General features: G+C 39.5%; 1 protein-coding gene across 3 annotated transcripts in view; it reads left to right on the top strand.

Moving 5' to 3' along the window:
- The window catches only part of ENTPD1 (ectonucleoside triphosphate diphosphohydrolase 1), a 61,722-nt gene extending 49,684 nt beyond the window's left edge, over positions 1–12,038 (top strand). For all 3 annotated transcript variants that reach the window (XM_072423131.1, XM_072423128.1, XM_072423130.1), the window contains 4 exons: positions 2,377–2,637; positions 4,768–4,881; positions 5,999–6,133; positions 7,446–12,038. In XM_072423131.1, coding sequence (XP_072279232.1) covers positions 2,377–2,637; positions 4,768–4,881; positions 5,999–6,133; positions 7,446–7,652 — 717 coding nt within the window. In that variant the 3' untranslated portion in view covers positions 7,653–12,038. The remainder of the gene's footprint in view (positions 1–2,376; positions 2,638–4,767; positions 4,882–5,998; positions 6,134–7,445) is intronic.
- Positions 12,039–22,185: the final 10,147 nt, after the last annotated feature.

The raw sequence follows: 22,185 nt of genomic DNA, 5'->3' as shown, positions 1-22,185 counted from the left end.
TGTTGATTATTGAAGAGCATAATGGACCTTCACCAGCTCTCCTTTTATCAATCAACCCATAAGTATCCATAAGAGTCCAGTGTAGCACAATATATATCCTAGAAGGCGGATAAGAATGTTTACTATATAATTTTCTCTAAAGAATAAACAGACGGTAATATTCAGAGTGCTAAAACCAAACGTATGGTGAAATGCTTCACATTGCTTCACGTTTTTGAATATACAAAGTCCCAGACTGTCTGCTTTTAATATTGCTATAACCTGTCAGATTTTTCTTGCTTATTACTGCTAAGAAAACACCCCCTGGGGCCCCGGGAACTGCGGCTTACCAGCCTTTCACCTCTGGAATGATTTGCTACAATTATCTGTTCATCAACACCTAAGTACTTTTTTACTCCATATTACTGAAAAAGATTCCCTCAGGATAAATACATACTTTACCTCTTAATAAAGTGAAACTCTAGGAGCAGAAATGAGGGGACAATGCGGGTCTGCACAAAAGAGGAAGGTCTGGTAATATACTTTTAATTCATCGCTGTTACTTTGCATTGGGTAAGGAAAGGGACTCATAGTGGCTGTACTGTTATGTAAGCCCTGGTGGAAGTCTCACCCGAGCTGGAAGGATTAGGTGGAAGGGCCCCCTGAGTACAAGAATCACCCCATCAATTAGGGTAAAAGGGCCCCCTGACTACAGGAATTGCCCCAAAAGGCCCTCTAGTTGGAAAGGCCCTCTAACTAAAGGAATCACCCCATTAATTTAGGTGGAAGGGTTAGTTGGAAGGGCCCCATTACTACAGGAATCACCCCATTAATTTTGGTTGAAGGGTCCCCTGACTTCAAAAATCATACCATCATTTTAGTTGGGAGGGTTAAGTGGTCCGACTACAGGAATTACCACATCAATTTAGCTGGAGGGACCCCTTGACTACAAGAATCATCCCATCAATTTATTTAGGAAGGTTAGCTGTAAGGACCCCCTGACTACAGGAATCACCCCATTAATTTAGGTGGAAGGGCCCCCTGACCAAAGAAATCATCCCATCATTTTAGGGGGAACAGCCCCCAGACTAAAGGAATCACCCTATTGGTTTAGGTGGAAGGGTCCCCTGACTCCAGGATTTACCCCATCAATTTAGTTGGGAAGGGGGGGGGGGCATGATTTGCCATTAGGCTCCTGAATGCTTATGCTGGCTGGCCCCTAATGGCTTTAAGTGCAGACCCTCTTCTAGATTCTGAGAGGAGTGAGTGCTAGGGTTTTTTAATGATAGTGTTCAGTTAGATGAGGATGGTTGGTACTTAACTGGTCATCATCTTTAGGACGAGCCTTAGATATATAAATATGAGGTCGCGTCTCAACACCTAACAAAAAGATGCAGTTTATAATTCCAGTCCATAATAAATACCTGCACTAATCCCAGCGTTTTTCTCCTCTTACCTTTAATCCATTAATCCTCCCTAGTGTCAGAGCCTTGGAGTCATCGCTAGAGTTAAACAGACTAAAATACATCTTGTGGCAGCATGTTCAATCACTTGGTTGAGAGTATTCTGGAACCCCATAATTGATGCTGAAAAAAAGCGTATCTCAAACTTAACTCAGCCATGTTTTTGTGCCAGCTGCACAATGGCAACAATTAACTGTTTTTATTGTTCCCTGCACTCCGTATCGGGTTTTTATATCACTTGCTGTAAATAGAGTGCGTTTTAGTTTAGATAATTGTTTCAACAAATTGCACGTCTCGTAACGCTTCTGAAACTTTTCACTGTGGTTCAACGTTCTAGGTATTTTGGGAAAAAATATTGAGCTGTCATAGCTTGAAAGATCTGATTTTTCTTTTTCAAACTTGGGATTGTTAAAAAAAAAAGTGTACAGTTTTTTTCAAGTGTTTCCAGCATATTGCCTAAACTTTTATAGAAAGTTTTAGACTCTTGTGGAGTGAATGGTGGAAGTCTTCAGACAGTTTGGATTAGCTGATTTTTAGATGACCTACGCAATAATCTGTCACCCCTGTCCATGTGATATTTGGGCCATGTTAAAGACCTTTTCTAATGGTCTTACTGGTAGTTAGGTAGCGACCCTTCACCCAACATCATTCACATGAAGAAGCCAAATTGAACCTCCTTGGCCGATCTGATGGTTATGTAAGAACCATGATACATGCATAAATCATTATATATATATGTTTATGTAAAAACATTTATAAAAAGGTCTAAGGAATATTGAACTTCTTGGTCTTAGGTCTATGCCTCATTAGATTTCAAGTAATAAGTATAGTAGCTATGGCTGATCATGTGTGTAATAGAGTGGAAAAAAGTGTAATATTTATTAATATCTATATGCTTTCCTTAACACATTAAAAACCATATTTCCTATTGCAGGATGGACAGAACATTACCCTCCTGGACCCATGCTTTAACTCAGGATATAGGCGGAATGTCAGCACAGCAGACCTCTACAGCAGCCCTTGTGTGTCTAGTCTGAGAACCCTCACCCTTCCGCAGACCATTCAGATTCAGGGGACCGGCAACTACCAGCTATGCAAGAAGAAAGTCGAGTCCATTTTCAATGTATCCCACTGTAGCTATTCACGATGTTCATTCAATGGGATTTTCCAGCCAGTGCTGCAAGGAGAGTTTGGGGTAAGAACATATCAGTGTCATCATTCTAGGATTCTGGGGGTTTTATTTTGTTAATAGAACTTATGAACTGTGGACAAGCAACCATTGGCGCCCAAAGCAATATCTGTGTTCTACACGGATCATTTTCTTGTTTTAGTCCTGGTTATTGTAACAATGGGCCTGATTTTAATAAACTTAAAAGCATTAAAGGGATACTGAACCTTATTCGCACCCTTAAAGCACATCTGCATAGACATCTGAAGAACCATAAGTTTGGATTATTTTACTTTCTGCTCTCAGGGTTGTAGAATATGTTTAGTACGGCCCCAGAGGATGCCTTTACAGCCATGGAACATGGTCCCATAAACCGCTAAATGGTTGTATTCTGCATGTGTAACTACCTAGTGAGCAAACGTAAACAAACTCCAAGATTGTGACCCAAGGATAGTAGTAATTAGGAATCTGAAGCAGTAGAATGGATTAGTTTAGCTCAGGGTAGGAGATTGGAAAATGTATGTATGTCCTCTTAGGGGTCATTTTAATTTTAGGGGTCCCCCATTCCAGTCTTTGCTTAAGACTGTACATATTGCGCTTCTGCAGTCTCTCTTGAGGTTTTATCCCGAGATTTTTACCCATTTCTGGTGCTTGTCTCTGTAGTTACCATATAAAGTATATATAATATATATATATATATAATATATATATATATATTATATAATATATATATAATAAAATCCTTTATTCCTTTATCCTTTAATACTAAATCCTTTATAAATCTTATTATTATCTCCAGGACTGGAAATAGGTTCTAATTAATCTAAATGGAGGAATCAGGACCTCCTTCTTCTTGCTGGTGAGCCCTTTGATGTACCCCAGTTTATTACCTATGTTGAGGAATCTGAACCTCCTATTTGTGATTCCTCTATTTCTACACCCCGGAACAATAACTTTATAAGGTAATCAGGACCTTATTCCTCATGCCGGTGATCCTTCTTTCCTTCTGCAGGAGATGTCTCTATTGATGCACCCCAGAATTCTATCTATATAGGAGACCACCTGCCATTTGCTAGTGCTAAACCCACAAATTCTATCTATAAGAGAATTGGGGCCTGGATATCTTTTTATTGCTGCACACCAAAATTCTGTCTGAATTGGAGAATCCTTGCATCTGCTGGTGATCGTTCTAGTTGGTATCCCTATAAGAATAATCAGGACTCCTTTCCTCCTTTCCTTCCTTTGATGCCCCTAGTAATGTACGCAGGAATTCTGTCTATATAGTAGAATCAGAACCTTCTTGCTGATGGGCCTTCCAGTAATACATTCCAATACAATCTTTATAAGAAAAATCAGTACCTTCTTCCTCATGCTGGCAATCCCTCTAGCAGTAGATGCACCCTAGAAATATATCTATGCAGGAGAATTAGGACCCCCTTCAACCTGCTAGTGATACACCCCAAAATTCTATCATTATAGGGGAATCGGTGTCTTCTTCCTCCTGTTGGCAATCCCTTTATTTTTGCATCACAGAATTCTACCCATATTGGGAAATCAGGTTCTTCTTCCTCCTGCTGGTAATGTCCCTAGTAAAGAACTCTTCAATTCTATCTATATAGGGAAACCAAGACCTCCTTTCTCCTGCTGGTGATGCCTCTAGTAAAGCACCCCAAAATTCTATCTAAGGAAATCAGGACCTCCTTCCTTCTGCTGACTCATTTCACAAAAATGTTGATAACCTATTGTCCTATTCAGTATCCTCTGGGTGATTGGACCTCCTTCCACCCCAATGTAGTTTTTAGTTTCCTTCTTCCTACATTAGTATCAATGACGCCAGCTATAGGATTCCTTTCAAAAAAGTTGATTTTATCAGTTGTAAAGAAAGTTTATTTTTGGAAAATAAGATCAAAGGTGGGCGTGCAGGAAGAACGGTTATGTGAGGCAAGCTGGCAAGATATCCAGAGATCAGCATTAACTGTTGTTCCTCTTGATTTTCCCACTACAGTCTGATTAACAAGGGTTCTCATGTGTGAGGGCCTTGTGGTTGCACAGGAAGTGGGGAGCAGCATGCTGCTTGTCTCCGCCATGGCAGGAAAGGAAACATGTTTACCGCCCAAGTGCTTTCCTAATGCTTTGTGTGCTGTTTTTTTCCCGCAGGCCTTCTCTGCCTTTTTTTTTGTTATGGACTTTTTAAAGCTCGCCAAGGGGAAAGCTTCTCTGGACAGCGTGAAGAACACAGTGGAGAGACATTGTTCTAAACCATGGTTTGAGGTAAGGGGTGGAAATGGCTGTGTGGTATGCCCACAGACTGCTGAATGCAGCATATACACATTTCTTGGTAATCATTTATTATATGTTTTAAGGATTTACTATTTCCTGTTCACATTTCAAAATATTTAGGTTGTAAGGTTGGGGTAAATCTTTCAATAGGTACACTTAGAGGCTTCCTGTCACCTCCTTGGGGCAAGAAGTGCAAGGAAAACTCCCCCAACATGTAACATTGGAAATAGCCCTTTACTTCTCTATACACACAAAAAAGTTTTGCCTATACATGTACTTTAAGGTGAAGATATCTTGACTTCAGTGCAATTCTTTGTGTACTTGATGGTATTGGTAGCCTATTGAATGATTTTAATGGTTGCTCTTTAATGCAAGCAAACATGTAAAATGTGAAAAGACATTGAAGAAAATTTTTATAACACTATGGTAAAATGAAAAACAATGTGCTTTCATAAAATATGCCATAGAAATCATTTATAAAGCAGCCATATAGTCGCTTCACACAAAATAATTAACACAGTGTGCTTTATAGATGGAGCTGGAGGCGAATAATGGAACACAATAGGAGTTCTATGTTTAAAAAAATGTGTAATTCAGCTGAATTAAGATAAAAGAGCTCCATAGTTAGAAAAGACCCTGGTCAACTCCCCCATCATTATTAATATTATTACACGGTATTTATATAGCGCCAACATATTACGCAGCATTGTACAAAGTCCAAAGTCATGTCACTAGCTGTCCCTGAAATGAGCTCACAATCTAATTTCCCTACCATAGTTTTATGTCATTAATACAGTCTAAAGTCAGGAAGCCAATAAACCTAACCGCATGTTTTTGGAATGTGGGAGGAAACTGGAGCAGTTACTGCTTCCTTGTGGTAGTAAAATACTGCCTCGGTGGAGATACTACTATGGCACCCCCATAGACAATGGGGCAGCAATGAGTGGTTCAGTACCAATCACTCTTCATTAAGAACCAGCGCCAGTGACCAAGCGGCTGGCAAGGGATCACTTAAACCCACTGCAAATGTTAAGCTGCCCTAAAGTAGATAGTGATATATGTTCTTCTTTATTATTCTTCCTCAATGCATTCCATTATTGCCTTGCAGGTGAAAAGGGATTCCGGCAATGTAAAGGAGAAGTATCTCAGTGAATATTGTTTCTCTGGTGTCTACATTCTAAATCTCCTGGATCTGTATGGCTTTAATGCTAGCAGCTGGGAGGACATCACATTCCTAGGCAAGGTAATGTATATTGTATAAAAGTTTTAAAACATAATCTGTTTACATTTATCCTTTCCTGGGTCCTTCCTCCTCTTGGCAATATTTGATTATTTTTACCCCAATTCTTTCCATGTGTATTACATACAATTTTTTGGCCCAGTAATGTTATCCAGTCTTTGTGCTTTCTATGCAATACAGCCTTGCCTTCTATACCATACAACTCCTTCATCCACCTCTGTCTCTCTCTACAGTGATACCTTCAATTTTGTTTTTTTCTCCCAGAAAACAAGGCTATGGCTTTCACTTTCAAGAACCTTTAATACCTATGCATAGGAACATGCCTCCACAAGTGTAGGGAAGGGGCTTTTAAGACATGTAGTTTTGTGGGTGTGCCTATGTTGATAGTAACTAAGTTCTGAGCAACTGCCCCTTCAAGGAGTTTAAAAGGATAGTGATGGTGTCACAGGGGTAATAAGGGTTTCTTCTGGTTAAAGGACCATGGTCAAAGAAAAAGAATGCTGGGGCAAAGTTAGAGCAGTGACCCTGGGGCATGGCTAGAGCAGTGTTTATCAACCAGGGTTCCTCCAGAGGTTTCTAGGAGATTCTTGAGAAATTATGATCTTTTTGACTATCCGTAAGGGTGACATTCTTCCTATTGGCTAGCAATGTCACCCCAAAAATCTACCTATATTAGGGAATCTGGACTTCCTTTCTCCTGCTTGTGATCCCTTTAGTAGAACAACAATACCTATATAGGGTAACCCGGACCTTCTACCTGCCACAGGTGATGCTTCTAGTGATGCACCCTAGAATTCTAACTATATCTGGGAAATCAGGACCTCCTTCTTCCAGCTGGTGATCTTTCTAGTGTTATACCCCAGAGTTCTATCTATATCTGGGAAACCAGTACCTTCTTTCTTCTGCTGGTGATCTTTAGTGATATACCCCAGAGTTCTATCTATATCTGAAAAAATCTTTCTAGTGTTATACCCCAGAGTTCTATCTATATCTGAGAAATCAGTACCTTCTTCCTTCTGCTAGTGGTGTCCCTAGTAAAGCACCTCAGAGTTTTATCTATATAGAGAAGTCAGGTCTGTTTACATCCTTATTCTGGGAGTCATTGCAACCACACCAACAGTGTGAGCAATAGATATAATAATTATAGAAGGGGTTCCATGAGGACCTGAACATGATTTCAAGGGTTCCCTCATTTTAAAAAGTTTGAGAAACATTGGTCATGATGTAGGATGTAGAAAGAGGCTTCGGGGTAAATTTGGACATTCAGTGGAATACGATTGTTCTAGTGTATTGATTTGCGTTGTTGTTTCCACAGATCCACGGTAGCGATGCTGGATGGACTCTGGGCTACATGCTGAATCTGACCAATATGATCCCGGCTGAGCTTCCTGCTTCCCCTCCGCTGTCCCATGGTGGCTATGTTGGACTCATGGTCTTCTTCTCCGTTTTCATATCCATAATCCTTTTGACTTGCTGGCTGACATCCCGAAAACCAAAATGTCTACAGAAGGGTATAATCTAGGAGCCTCGTTGTATCCAACCTCCAGAAATGGACAAAAAGCAGGCCTGCAAGATTTGGTGCACCGTGGATTTATATGGTGACTTTGCAGACCACATTGATCAATCAGAAGTGGACAATAAACAGGGGAAAAAAAACGAACGCTGCTTAGATGATGGGACGTAAAAACTGGGCATGGACCTGAGCGCTGCCGTTCCTGAACGGGTCATTTTGTTTATCAACTTCATATTTATGAAGACAATAATTAACATTTATCCTTTTCAAGAGAGGGATATGATGGAAGACTGTGAGTAGTGGACTATTGACCAAGGAACGCGGCCGTGGGAGCTCGTGTTCACATTTTAAAAAAAATAAAATAAACTGATCTCAGGTTACATCATATAATTAGCTCTATTATTGTATTTTTATAAGTCAGTTTCATTTATGATGGGTTACATTCCTTTATCCTTGTCAAGAAAGCCATAGCATTACTACTGTGTACCCAAACACAAAATGGTTTATATATAAAAAGAGGAAAAATTCCACCGTCACTGTTGGTGTGTGTGTGCTTGACCAGCCACTGTGTTAAAGTTCCACCAGGAACTTCCATGTAGGACATCATGGCTGTTCCTAATACAAATTCTCTGTATTACCGGGGTTGTGGAGGTAGCATGTGGCAGCAGCTATGTAGGTTTCTGAATTTAAAAGTGCATTCCTGGCATCATTAAATCTTCAAATGCATAAAAGAACTACCTTCTCAGGTTCCATTATTCCAGGTTCCAGTATCTTGATAGTCCAGGGACCCCTTCTTGTGATGCAGGAGAGGTGTTCTCAAACACACCCGCTGCAGGCTCCATGCTGACTCTTACATATACAAGTCACTATCAGGAATTTTTTACAGCCACCAATATGATTTATTATACAGGGGAAATTTACAGCACCTGCTATATGACCTTGTGAGATGCCCTCCAGAGTCTAGCTGCTGTGGATTTTGGAGAATTCGGAGCAAAATCAGTCTGACTTTGAGGTTTTCCTTAATAATTATTTTTGCCTGCAGCATTTTCAAAACTCTTGTCACCATGCACTCATTTTCTTTTATCCTCTCCATAGATTTGATATCCGTAGGACTTGACCACAGATGACATAGAGATGCACTAGTTTTGCATGTCCAGGCACCATTGAGTGCCCTAAGATTGCATGCAGCCTGGTTTTTATGTTTTTACTGCTAATCTATTATTAAAAATGTCCATTTTGCTTAACGCGAACATTTGAGGGATGTTATTGGCTGCCAAAAAGATCTCAAATTGGCACCTTACTAGAATATGCCTGTTAACTTGTATCAGCTGCTGAGAAGATGATGCATGCATTCACAGTGATTTACCTGTATTGACCGATACATGCAACACAGCATTTATTGGGTCTGAATGATTAAAACTCTCCAAGAAGGAGAAAATAGACATGTTATTACTTTCTTCAGGAAAGAAATTGGGTCTGATTTATAAAAGCTCTCTAAGACTGGAGAAGATAGGCTGTCATAGGTGAAGCTGGGTGATCCAGCAAACCTGGAACTGATCTGGGGCAGGATTGAAACCATTTTCCAACTAATAGCAAATCATTTTAAAGAAATCAATTTTAGATTTGCTGGATCACCCAGTTTTTCCCAAAACCCCATCATATTTTCTCCAGTCTTGGAGAGCTTTAATAAATCAGGCCCATAGACTGAATACATAAGATGTCATTCTAAAGTCTAACCACTAGAAGGAGAAAAGAGACTTCAGTCACTATGAAGAGTCAGAGATAAAGTTCTGTTGTACAGGACTAAGCCTTCGTACAGAAGCCCAATTTTAAAAATTAGCAGACAGGAAGATATTGGTGTTGCCGATACCATTCATATAATAAATCAGATATTGGCTTTTATTTCCTAATCTGCTCATCTTGTTCAGATAATTGTAAACCATTATTCTAACGATGTGCATACTAACACCCTTTCGCTAAAACCTCTGAACTTCTACATGAAGTGTTTTCTGCCCATGTAGTTGATGATCCTCCAACCATAGCAATGCAGTGTCCTCAGTGACCAGTAAATGTTCCATCGCTGGACTTCCCAATGGCTCCAGGAGGTGGTGGGGCTTAATGCCAACTTGCACCATAGTGCTTGGATCCAGGGTTTTCCCTATTACATATAAGTTTATGTTAAAATGAACAGCACTATATATAGGCAATACATTGTACCTGCACTGTTCCAGCATTGTTGTTACTCAGATGTTTGCAAGGACTTGACCATCCTCCTAAAGGCCGGTTTTAGTTCTCTATACCTCTGTACTGTTTAAGTTAGTTGGTACAGACAGAATTGTTAACATGTCAGGACACCATAGTAAAGGCCTGGTTTGCATGAGCATTTGTGGGTTCCTTCATTTAATATGATGGCTGTGAAATGAAAAATTGGAATTCTGGGTTGAATCCAGACAGATCTCCATGCAGCTTGTGTGCTCAGGCTTTAGACTTGGAAGCTGGTTAAATGGAATATGCTATTGAGTTGCTTTGCCCATGCTTGTGTGGTTTTTACCTGTTTAGGATTAGCTTTAACGGTAGTCTGAGCTGCTTCTAAGATGATTTGAATTGCCCAAGAAAGTAGACAAATGCCTACAAGCTCTACAGATGTGATGCAAGAGGAGCTTAAAGAGGAACTAAACGCAGGAACAAAATGTAAAATATTGCAGTCATTGGTGACATTATTTTCTTTAGTCCAGTTTAGGTGAGAATCATGCTTCCTCCATATATACAATGGAGTGAGTGTAGTCAGCCAGGGACAGGAAGTGTTAGGGAAAAAGTTTGGACAAAATTACTCTAATTAGTAAGATTAAATATATTACCTTTTTGGGTTTACCTTTTCTCAATATTGTGGTCCTTAAAGAGATAAACTGGGGGGAAAAAACCCCACTCACCTTAACCTTCACAGATCCGTTGATCCCCCAAGGGGTTTTCTGAATCCCAGTATCCTCCTTCGTCTCAGTGAGGAGAAAGTGCCGAATGCAGCCATCTTCTTTTTTCCCTTCCTTCTACGTCACCCGATCTAGCACTGCGCAGACGCAAGATTGGGTGATGTAAATGGGGAAAAAAAGAGTGTCAACCACATTGCGCATACGTGAGTTCGGCATTTTTGTTATTCCATTGAGAAAAAGAGCAGCTAGAAGCCTCCTGGGATCCATGATGTATTTAACCCGGGAAGCTTAGCATTCCCATTCTAGCCACGGCAATCAAGACAGAAAGGGTAGGGGTTTTCCTTTTCTTTATATTGTTTTAAACCCTTTCCCCAAAAAAGGTTTGCCTTGTAAGGTAAAGATTTTAGTTTAGGTCTGCTTTAAGGAACCTCTGCTTAAAATCATTATAATTTCAACTCATGGTAGCCATATTACATGGTGGCCAATAAAAAAGAAACCCATACACCGACGGTCAGCATTCCTTAACAGTTCTTCTTACAATAATGGTCAGTGGTAGGAACGTTCACTTACAGACTGAAAACATGAATATTGGTATCTGTGGCTACTCACCTGAGAAAACTCCAATGCTTCAATGCCTTCCAGAGCCTTATGCTCCGTGGAGACCAGATTTTTGCAGACAATATCAGGTAGAAGGTCAATCAGATCAAGGAACCTGTAGAAAACTTTGAAGGTTCATGAAGGCTGAGCTTTGATACGATCTAAATGCTTAACCTAATATTGCCGTCTAGGGATTGTAGACAACCCCTCCCACCCAACTTTGTTGTAGCACATTGTAATCACAAAAATGTTATGTCCATTGTTCCATACACACTGGATGTATTGAACCAATTTTCTTCTATCCATTGGGGTTCTACTCACCTTGTCCTGACTTTGTTGAAGTGACAGAAGATAATTAATGGTTCATACCACTGGAGAGGTTGTAATTGCAAAATGCAAATGGCAGTGCACATGTAGCAACATATCGCAACCACTTGGATTTAAATGGATTCTAACTGGCTGCACTGGGGACTTCAACATTTTTTTTTGCCCTTAAGACAAATGCATTCCTAAATGCATCCGATTTAGTGCATGCTGTAGAGTTTCTGGTCCATTCAGATATCACAATATCAGTGATGTGGTCAGGAGATGGTGAGAGCAGTCCACCCACATGGGCATAGCCTAGCTAACCACATCTCCTGAGAATAAGGCCCAATTATGAAACAGATGCATTTAATGTAAGAGAGTCTTGTGCTTTCTTTGTTACTATTACAGACTTTTTTCTACCACTAATGTTCTTGCTGTGTTTTTAGCTTCATATGGTTTGGCAATGACTTTAAAGGGAATTTAACCTAAATTCTTAGTATTTTATGTACCTTATTCTATTGTATGTAGTTCTATATTATATAAATAAAACATATCAGGTTTCTTAGTTCTGAACATTTTATTGAACATTTGTTTCTGGGTGTATTAGATGCATAATGGTGCAGTGCAATGGTTTTCATGAAGGCATTATGTGGCCTCCTGATCCACTGATAATGACCCTACCAGTGATATTCTTTTTCCATCACAGCTGGAACCATAATCGCAGGTATGTAAGCCTGGGAGAAGATTTTATGATAAGGGATATGTTTGAGACATAAATGGAAATGGGCTAAATGGTGTTAAAGGTGTGGCTTAAAAAGCTGCCCAACGTCTGCTTAGAAAACAACCAAAGAATTATATCGGTGTGTATCACTGTTGAAAGATAACCATAATGGGGCAATAAAAGGAGCCATTTACACTTTGGGTTGTTGAGGAAACACATGCACCATAATGTATTTTATTGTGTATGAGGTAACACATCTGATTTATTTTAATGGGTCCAACATGAAAAATCTGTCCATATCTATTTTTTTCCGGTTGTGCCACAACATTAGGTACAATGTACAAAACAACACATAATATAGTGGTATTCCAAAATGGCACTCATATAAAAGAATACTATTTTTGCCTAAAGTGAATTTCGAAAAGCGAATATAGATGTGAATTGAGTTTAAAGTGCTTTGTGGTGTTTTTTGGTAGAACTAATAGCACTCAATAATATGCTTGGTGCGTTAGCATGTGCTGGAGATGTTGGGAGAAGGACAGGATCGGAACTATGATAAATTAGAGCAATCAAGACCGATTTGTTCATCAGCCAGGGTGACAATGTTGGATACTAGAATTGGTCGACTAAATTCCTAGTGTTAGTTGAGGTTTGGTTACATGGGGAGCAGTGATGTTGCACCCTCTGTCATGCTTGAATTGGGCTCTGTTATTACATAGGAGAAGGTTCCATGGTCTTCTGTACTTAGTAGCTCATGGCATTGCGATGGCCTGATGAAACAAAGAGAGAAGAAGGGCAAAATCTAAGCACTAAAGACAATAGAGTGATAGTGGTGGTGGGAAGTCACTGTTACTTTGCCCTAAATGCCCATTGTGGTGCAGACACATTGTCCATTACCACGTTGGCACATTTGGGTTCCTTTACAAATGAATGGCACTTCCATGCACACAAGTTTGGGCAAGTTGCTTTGAAATTCCTATTTACATGAGTTATAAGTCTAAATGGGCTCTGAAAACTACTGAAACAGTTTTTAATGATGGCCAAATTTAATAAAACAGCAGCTAAAATTTTTTATTTTGAACATTGCCTTCTTCGTTCCATCCTATTTCTAAATCCATGTGTGTTTTCACTGATTGCAGATCTGTTTTGATGTTTAAGGGTAATTATTGTTTTTCAGTCCTCTATCAAGCGACAAATCCAGAATTTAAGCCTTTCGTCATGAAGACACTTTAATAATGGCCTGGGGATGATCAGCTGTAAACATGTCCTTTAATTATTATGTGTAATGCTGCTACTATTACAGCTGTAATCATGAAGATAAAGTCAGACCGCACATCGAGATGTCTCCTGAAAATGGATGAATTGTTCAAAGCACAGCAACCGGATCTTTAGTAAAATGTGCAGTATTGTGTAATTTAAAGGAATATATAAAGCACAATTTTACATGTTGATAGTGTAAGGTAACCATTTGTATATTGATATTTGAGCCACCAGGTGAAACTTTAGATCAGTTTTATATTTCTGTAAAAATATATATTTAGTATATCTAATACAATACATGCATATTTCCCCATGTTTATCCTTTACAACATACTTACTCTTTGACAAAACAATACAATGTATTTAGGGCTCTAAATTCCAGGTAATACAGGTAATGTCCCTTCTGCAATAAAATATACTCTCTCTTTAATAAAGTACACAGAGCCACTCGTTGTACAATAAATGTATCCTGGCATTCCTCCTGGGTTTTGAGAATGAATTCTCATGCACATGTGTTGGAGATTTGGCATTCCAGCTTGGACAATAAGGATGGTCAAAGACCTGAACCTGGAAAAGGATCAGGTGAAGATAGAGGTGCCCACAGCGGTGCCTAGACAAATGAGTGTGATCAGGCAGAAACATTTTATTTTTTTTGCAGAAAAGACATCACTTATCCCTTCTGAAACAAATTTACTTTATTTCTACTTAAATTTCTGATTACAAAGAACACAGACTTCTCATCTTTCCCCAAAAAGAGCACAAATAAAAGTGATTGTTACGATTTACAAACATTTTATTAGCTCGAGCTCTACTTCCAACACATAGGTGAATGAGTTAAAGGAACAAAATCCCCTCTTGGATGTCTTATGAGGATTGAGGTCTTTGAGGTTCCAACAAGAACCAACCCTGCAGTACCATTTCTTCAGATAAGTTGCAGTGCTCTGGGGAGCCTTTATCAGGTTGTACATTTTTAATTCTATAATAAAGATTGTATAAAACAGTTTATAAGTATAATAAAGTCACATTAAACCTTATTTAGTTTCACTTTAAATTGTCTTTTAGGTATATTGTGCTAAATCCCTGAGCATTAACCAAATAAAAATGCCCCTATCATCATGAAAAATTCAGGACCAGCAGCCATGCGGTAAAAATTCACCCCAATCAGTAAAATAACTGGTGGTAGTTTGACTTTTGAGTGTAAAGCAAAAATTGTTAGGCCCTTTTTTTTGGTCTGGTTCTTTAAATTTAAGTTACAAAAACGCTTTGTTATACTCTTTGGTACCTTGATATGCTTTATATAACTACAGTTTGTGTAACAGTTACAATATTACAAGCACAGGGAATATCTTTTACATAAACACATACAAAAGTGAAAGCTCTGTACATGACATGTGTAGAAGCTCTGGATCTGGAGACCACATGGGGTACTATAAAGACACATGTGCTACAGATGGGGCCACTAAACTTATAGTTTAATGGCCACATGTAGAGTGTCTGGTCAATCTGTGACTTCTCTTCCTTTCTCCTGTTCCATATATTCACCATAGATTCATTGGAAGACTGACACATCCTGTGCTCCAGGCTATTCCATGCACATATCTTCTCACTGGTGACCAGGGCAGAAGCTGAGTTGCTGATTAACCACTGTCCATGCTGGTGAGAACACAATGTTCAGAGGCAGGGCTGTAATTATACGACTGAGCACACAGATGTTCAATGTGTCACAACATTTTATCAGAATTAGGAATTTATTTCCAGGGACTCTGTGAAACACAACCAAACCCTCATCATATTGTCTCTGAGGATCTTAGATGACCACATTGCTTCATGTCCCTGATCGGTCTGCTTTTACATGTAAAACTCTACTATATTATTTATTTGTATTCATTTACAGATCATTTGAAGCATTTGATGGTCATGTGTTCCTACCTTAAAAAATACTTTACCAGTCCGAGACCCTGTAAACCAATTTTTGGATGAAGCCAATAAACCTACTAGTAAGTAGTTTTCATGGAGGAAACTGGGAAGCAGAGAAATTCCACATAGACATAAGATGAACAAATACGCTATAGGCTGAAAGAATCTATTTTGGGAATCAGGCCCAAGAACCAAATGCTGTGAGACCACCCACCACCAACTGACTTGTTATAATACTAGAGCTTGTAAATCATCAATTATATAGAGAATTGTGCTCATGGTTTAATATAGTGTACCAAAACTCAAAAAGTCAAGATTTGCAATCTATTAGGGAACATTTTAAAATGTGCCTAAGCTGTACCCTGGAAAATCTACATTTTTGTCTGGGATTACTTCTAAAGCAAGCATTGCATCTCCTGTGCCTAGATACACTTTAGCATCATTGTGCCCCTGACTGGTTTTCTCAGCAGATTTGGTGTAAGATTTGGCAATCTCTTGAATGTGCTGATCACTGTTTTCCTTGCTGGAGAGAAAGCTGTACCTGAGGACCCGCAGTACAAGAATCTCCCTGTTCCTTCTTTATCCATTCTCTGGGTTATTGAACCTGAGGTCTAAGTGGAGAAATTGAACTGATGTCCTGGATGATGTGCACGTAAAAATTTGTCTTTACCTTGCTTCTGCCTGCTATGTCTGACATAGGCCTCAACCAACCTCACCTGGTGATGGATATAGCACTCACTCTGCAATTCACACCCAGCCTGGCAATCAGATCAAATGTTCACAGCCCATTATAACATTCAGTTCCTGTCCTGTAAGTGCATTACTTGTCTGATACCTGTTACTGACCCTCTGATTGCTTTCCGCTGGTTTCTTTGCCTGGGCTACAGTATGGCTTTCTTTGTATGACTTCAGCTCTCCCCTGTGACCTGCTTTGCTGAAATATTTTTAACTTATATTATAGCCCTCATTGTCACTGTGGACTTGTCTGTCTTGTGGGCTCCCAAGACATTTGCCTCCGGAGTCTCGTCTACAGGAGAAGTCTACAGAGATAGATTGGGGAAATTGCTTTTGGTACAGCTTTGGCATTGAACCCGAGTTCTCACATTGTAAAGCTCATTGTTCTTTTTGCTGGAGGTAAGCCACTGGCAGGCATTGTACCAACTATTAAGGTATGACATAGATATGAGTTGTAAATGGCAAAGGTTCAAGGGTATATATTCCCCACATGAATGGTTTCGTATACATACTCCACAGCCCTAGGCTCTCCTGTAATGAGAAAGCAATTTCCATACGTGTATGTAAAAGAAGAACCTAAAGCGTAGTTATGTCACAAATTGATTTTGGCATGTACAGGTATGTACCCCCCTATTGATACCCAGCACAGTGATGGTGGTATATGTCTGCTTTGCACTGTGTATGAAGATGGCATTATAGGATACAGCAGACCTTCTAGAGTGTTGAGTAACCCTTGGTATGTTTCTGTATCTTCTTCACTCCTTGTGACTGCGATCATGTTAGACTGCTGATGTGCCACTTTCCCTGTGGTTAGTAAAAATGCAATTCTATCATTATTTTTCTGTTTACTGAAGCAAAACACAGCCCAAGACAGGTCAAATGTGCAATGTGAAAAACTGGACCTAAAGAGAAAAGACAAAAAACAAACCATCAGCTGTTTTAAATATATAAATAATGTATTAAAATAATGTATAAATAATAATCAATAAACTTAATATAAATTTATAATAAAAATAAAGGTTCATTATCAGTGCATCAGTAAAAAAAACACGTTTTACTGAAAAACACAGCAATATGGGCTCCCACCAGGGACCAAGGTATGTGGCTCTTTCTTTGGACTCTGTCATGTGCTAAGTTGGCAGAGTTCGGACTTTATGTTAATGGTAAATTTTTAACTTTTTTTATTTTTTGCTTACAACTTGAAAGATTGATAATAAACTAAGTGAATGTATGCTTGAAAGTTTAAAGTCATTTATGAAATCCTTCAAGCTGTTCTGTGTGGAGCCTGGAATCAAATACTTCAATCCAGTGGTTTTTCAATTCACATTTTCAAGCCTTATCTTCTTCATTGCTCCATTTATTCCTATGAGTAGACTATACTCAATGAGCCCTTTGGGGTTCCCCAAATAAAGGCTCATCTATGGAAATGAATATGACATTGGGGCTCAGGCACAGTATTAGGAGGAGAAAAAATAGCGGAAGATAAGTATTAGTATTAAGTATTCCCCAAGTGGGGAAGCAATAGATCGGAAATAGGGGTCCCTTAAACTATGGCTCACCTGTAGGAATGAATGTGGCATCAGGACACATGCACAGTATTAAACGGAGAAAAGGTTTGGGAATGTAAGTATTATTTCAGATGACAAGGTAATGGAGAGACATTGGGATTTTCAAGCATATGCTTTGGCTTATCTATAGGAATAGGTATGACACATGTGCAGTATTAGGAGGTGTAACAATTGGGGAAGGTACATTATGTGCTGGAGATTATCAAGGTATGGCTCACCTCTAAGAATGAATGTGGCATTGGGACACATGCACAGTGCTAAACCGAGGAAAGTTTAGGGAAGGTAAGTTTTATTCCAGGTAGGGAGGTAATGGGGAAGCCATGGGGTCTTTAGAATTTCCTTAAGGTAAGCCTCACCTATAAGTATGAATGTGGCATCAGGACCTGTGCACAGTATAAAGTGAAGAAAAGTTCAGGGAAGGTAAGTGTTATTTTAAATGGGGAGGTAATGGGGGTGCAATAGGGTCCTCAGAAATCCCTCAAGCTATGGCGTACCTGATTTAGCGTAGCATCAGAATATGAGCCCAAAGAAAACAAATCAGGAAAATAAATATTATTCAAGGTGGGGAGGTAGTTGGATTAGGTTGTAAACAAAGTCTATTATCCTTCAAGGCTGAACCCTGGGATATGCAAATACTGTCGAAATACAGAAGCCATGGGTTGTTACCGTTTTGCATTTCTTCCAGATCTGTGCAGCAATCCAGTATAAAAGATTGCCTCTGTGCAAGAGCTTTTTGTAATACAGACCAGTCACTGCTACTCTCAATCACTGCTACTACAATCACTGGTCATGTACACGCCCCCTTTTCTGCAGGAAGCATGTAGTGGGTGGAGCTTCTGGGTCCCTCCCACTCTTTTTATGCTGGGTGCAGGACATAGAGATAATGCCACTGCTACCTCTACCGGATAATATCTGGGTTTACAAAGACATTTGGTGCAAATAAAGTGAATTTATGTATTTGTGGCTATCAGGTAATATATTTAAATGGCACATCTGAAGTTTAACTTTACAATAGATAATCTGTCATGTTACTATTTGGCATGTATGTTGTTCTAATCGTTTCAATACTTATAATAAATACACTAATAACCAACAAAAACAGAAATGTTTAAGCTCTTTGCCCTACTAAGATACAAATAGCAATGTATGCACTGTACTAGTGTGTGCCTCTAGATGATGACTGTGTATTAGTAATATATACTGGCGGTACATGATTGTCTTGGTGCTACAGATCTGACGCATTAATTGCTATGGCAACACAGCACATTTCACAGTTTTCTCGAAGTAGAACTCTGACTCATTCACAAACCACTATGAAGAACGAGGTAACCTTAAAGCTGAGCTCTAACAGCCAAATACACAGCTGATAAACAAATGTCTGACAATGGTATCTGACAAACTATAATACTGTTTAGTTGTCACATGATCCCAGTCCCCAGGACCTGCCCCGGCCTGTGATTGGACGACTTTGCTCTCTGCTCCTCTTGGGAAGCGCTAAACTAGTGGCACTGCTCACTGATTGGCTACCAGTGTGCTCCTTCCCCTCCCAGTAGGAGCGGAATGATAGATTCAACTACCTTTACCAGCTATATATGTTTAATAAATCTATAAATATATGAATTTATAAATGGAAGGATGTTTGTATGTGTAAATACCTGTTACCTGAAATAATAATAAAACAAGCTTTCTCAAGTGTAGGCAAAACTAAACGACATAATAATAAAGGACATTTCAGTGCTACTAATTTCTCATTCAGAAAGACAATCAACACCTGTGTTTAAATTTCCTCTATGAACAGCAATTTATATTTTACTTCACTTGTCCCTATAGGGCACAAATCCTATTTTCTGCCCCTGTGGGGTCATAATGCCACCCATATCCATCCAGCTTATTAATATATAATTATATATAGTGGCCTAGTGACAATGCTGCACAGGGTGACAATGCTGCAGGTATATCATTACAGGGCAAATATATTGTCACCTTGTGGGAAGACGGTTCTTTACAAGCACAATCACCAAGTATTGGGATCAGCAGAAATTCGCAGTTTGATTGACATTACAAAGTCATTTAGCCCCATGCACAGGCAGTTCCCTCACCCCTTGGCCCAGGAGTTCAGGCAATGTAGACACAAATAAGCTTTATTCTGCAGCAAAGTGTACAAAGAAAAGTTTGTTCTGTTTGTTGGATGTACATAGAATATAACATAGATATTCACTGATGGCCAGTCTAGTGTTGAGCTGCCATCTGCTGCCTCCTGACAGTAATATCACCCTCAAACCATTGTATTATTATTTATCATAGAATAATTCTTTTTATGAAATAAAACAACTTCAATGTCATGGATTGTTTGATGATTACCAGTAGAATGAAAATATCTCAACATTAAAGAGCTGATGACAATATTTGTTACTGTGAAAATAATCCCGATAGTATAAACTGCATAGAATTTGAAATATTTAACATTTATATGATTTTGCTGTGTATTTTTTCTATCAGTATGAGTGTTGGGCTGTTTTTCCTCTAACTCTCTATGGTCCTGGGGTAATTATTTAATCTCTAATTTCTTGCAGTGTTGCCCTCTTCTGGACACTGTTAGGTATTTTTTATGTTCCGCATGGCAATGCATGGCAATGCACACGCTTCTTGCTCATTTCTATGATATAGAAGGTGCCAAGAATAGGGACAGGTTACCAGGACACTAACCACCCATTAGCATTAAAGTGTGAGTTGGGATTCTAAGAAAAAAACAGAAGCACCAAACCAGCTACAGTAAGTGTGGCCCTATTAGCACTTGAGAAGTAAGTGTGCTATAATGTGTGAGTATGCAGCCATCTTTGCTAATTACATACACAGACTTTGCTTTCAATAATTGTGCTACACTGCTCTTTTCTACAATGTAAGTCTGTATGCTTTCCATGAACGCTGAGCTCAGGGCAAACGGGCACAATACAGGGGTGAAAAACATAAATGAGAGTGGTTTTCTGCTGACCTTCCATATAGAGAACCTGAGCTCTGTAGATCTAAGTGAGGACCTGGGCATGGACCGGGTGGCCAAGGATCCCTCCCAACTCTCACTTGGCAGACACCAGAACCTTCAGCACCGGCTTTCCATAAAAGCCAAAACGCACATTTCCCTGGATCCATTATTAGACATAATAAGACTTTCCTCTCCAGGCCATGGGACACTCGGTCACAGTGGGTATTGGTGTACACTTACTATGTAACATGCCTCATATGAAGGGAATAGTGTGGACTTTGTGGGACAATTATATGTGTGACGGCCTTCTGAAAAAGTAGAAAATGATCCAGAAAACGTGTCAGGAACTAGTCTATTTTCCATGCCTGCCCTTGTATTACCACCACATTGGCCATGTCCTCATATTCTTCTAGTTCACCTTCTGTCTAAATGATGGCCGATGAGTGAAAGCCACCATATCAGAATATTCATGCAAGTGACATCATGACAAGCCTATGACATCATCCAATCAGGTGTTTCTGGATATGTTCATATGTTCTGGATATCTATAACTGGCAGTTGTTATGGGTATTAGACAAATGTATTTCTTATAAATATCCCAACTGGAATTGAACTGGAATTGAACAAAACAATACACACACATGAAGAACATACTAACGCAGTGCAGATGTCCCGATGGTGGATTAAACCAGCAACCAACGCTGCAAATATACGTTTCTATATTAGGAAATCTCTCCAATGCCTTTTTAGACACTTTTTACCTAAATACATGGGATCATTAGAAGATTTTCCCTCTCCAGTTCTTGGATGTCCCAACAATGACCACCAAATAGAGAAGGTGGAGAAAATGGATCTCCCCAGTGGGAATATGGGCAGAATGAAGAACCTGAAAGAAGTTGAAACCCCTCACTACTCTATCCAAAGCTGGGCTTGAAATATACTATAAATAAATACAAAAATGAAAGGTCCACTTAGGGAAGAGTTACAATTATACTTACCTTACCTCCATTCAACAAACTGCTGGGTTTGATGACAAATCTGTTCCAGGCTGAGCGTTTCAGAAGGAAGATCGAGTGAAAGCTCATGAGAAGACACTCCCGTCTATTGCAAGACCTTCTTTTTGTAAGATTTGCCCTGATCTGTGTCACACTTACCTCCTGTTCCTGTCTTGCTGTTCCAGTGTTTCCAGCGTCTTCCTATCTCACCTGCATTTCCCTGTCTTCGGTGACCCTCATGTCACCCATGTCTCTGGTGTCTATCTGTGTTGCCTGCTGCAACCCCTGTGTTTCGGTGCTACCTGTATCTCTTGTCATCCTCCAGTGTCCTGTGACCCCATGTCACCTGTGTCTCTTTGTTGCCTTCTGGTACTTGACCCCTGGAATTGTTTCTGACCTTTCTGTTTACTGCCCACCTTGACCCCGGCCATCATTGACTACTCTCTTATCTGCTGATTTTGTACTTTGTGCTGTTCTGCCCACCCTGGTTGTGGCCAAGGACCACAACCTGGTATCAGTCTGCAATGCAACACCTT

Source organism: Pyxicephalus adspersus, chromosome 10 (assembly GCF_032062135.1).
Source record: "Pyxicephalus adspersus chromosome 10, UCB_Pads_2.0, whole genome shotgun sequence".
In the NCBI taxonomy this organism is placed as follows: Eukaryota; Metazoa; Chordata; class Amphibia; order Anura; family Pyxicephalidae; genus Pyxicephalus; species Pyxicephalus adspersus.
This window is presented reverse-complemented; position numbering and strand designations above follow the sequence as displayed.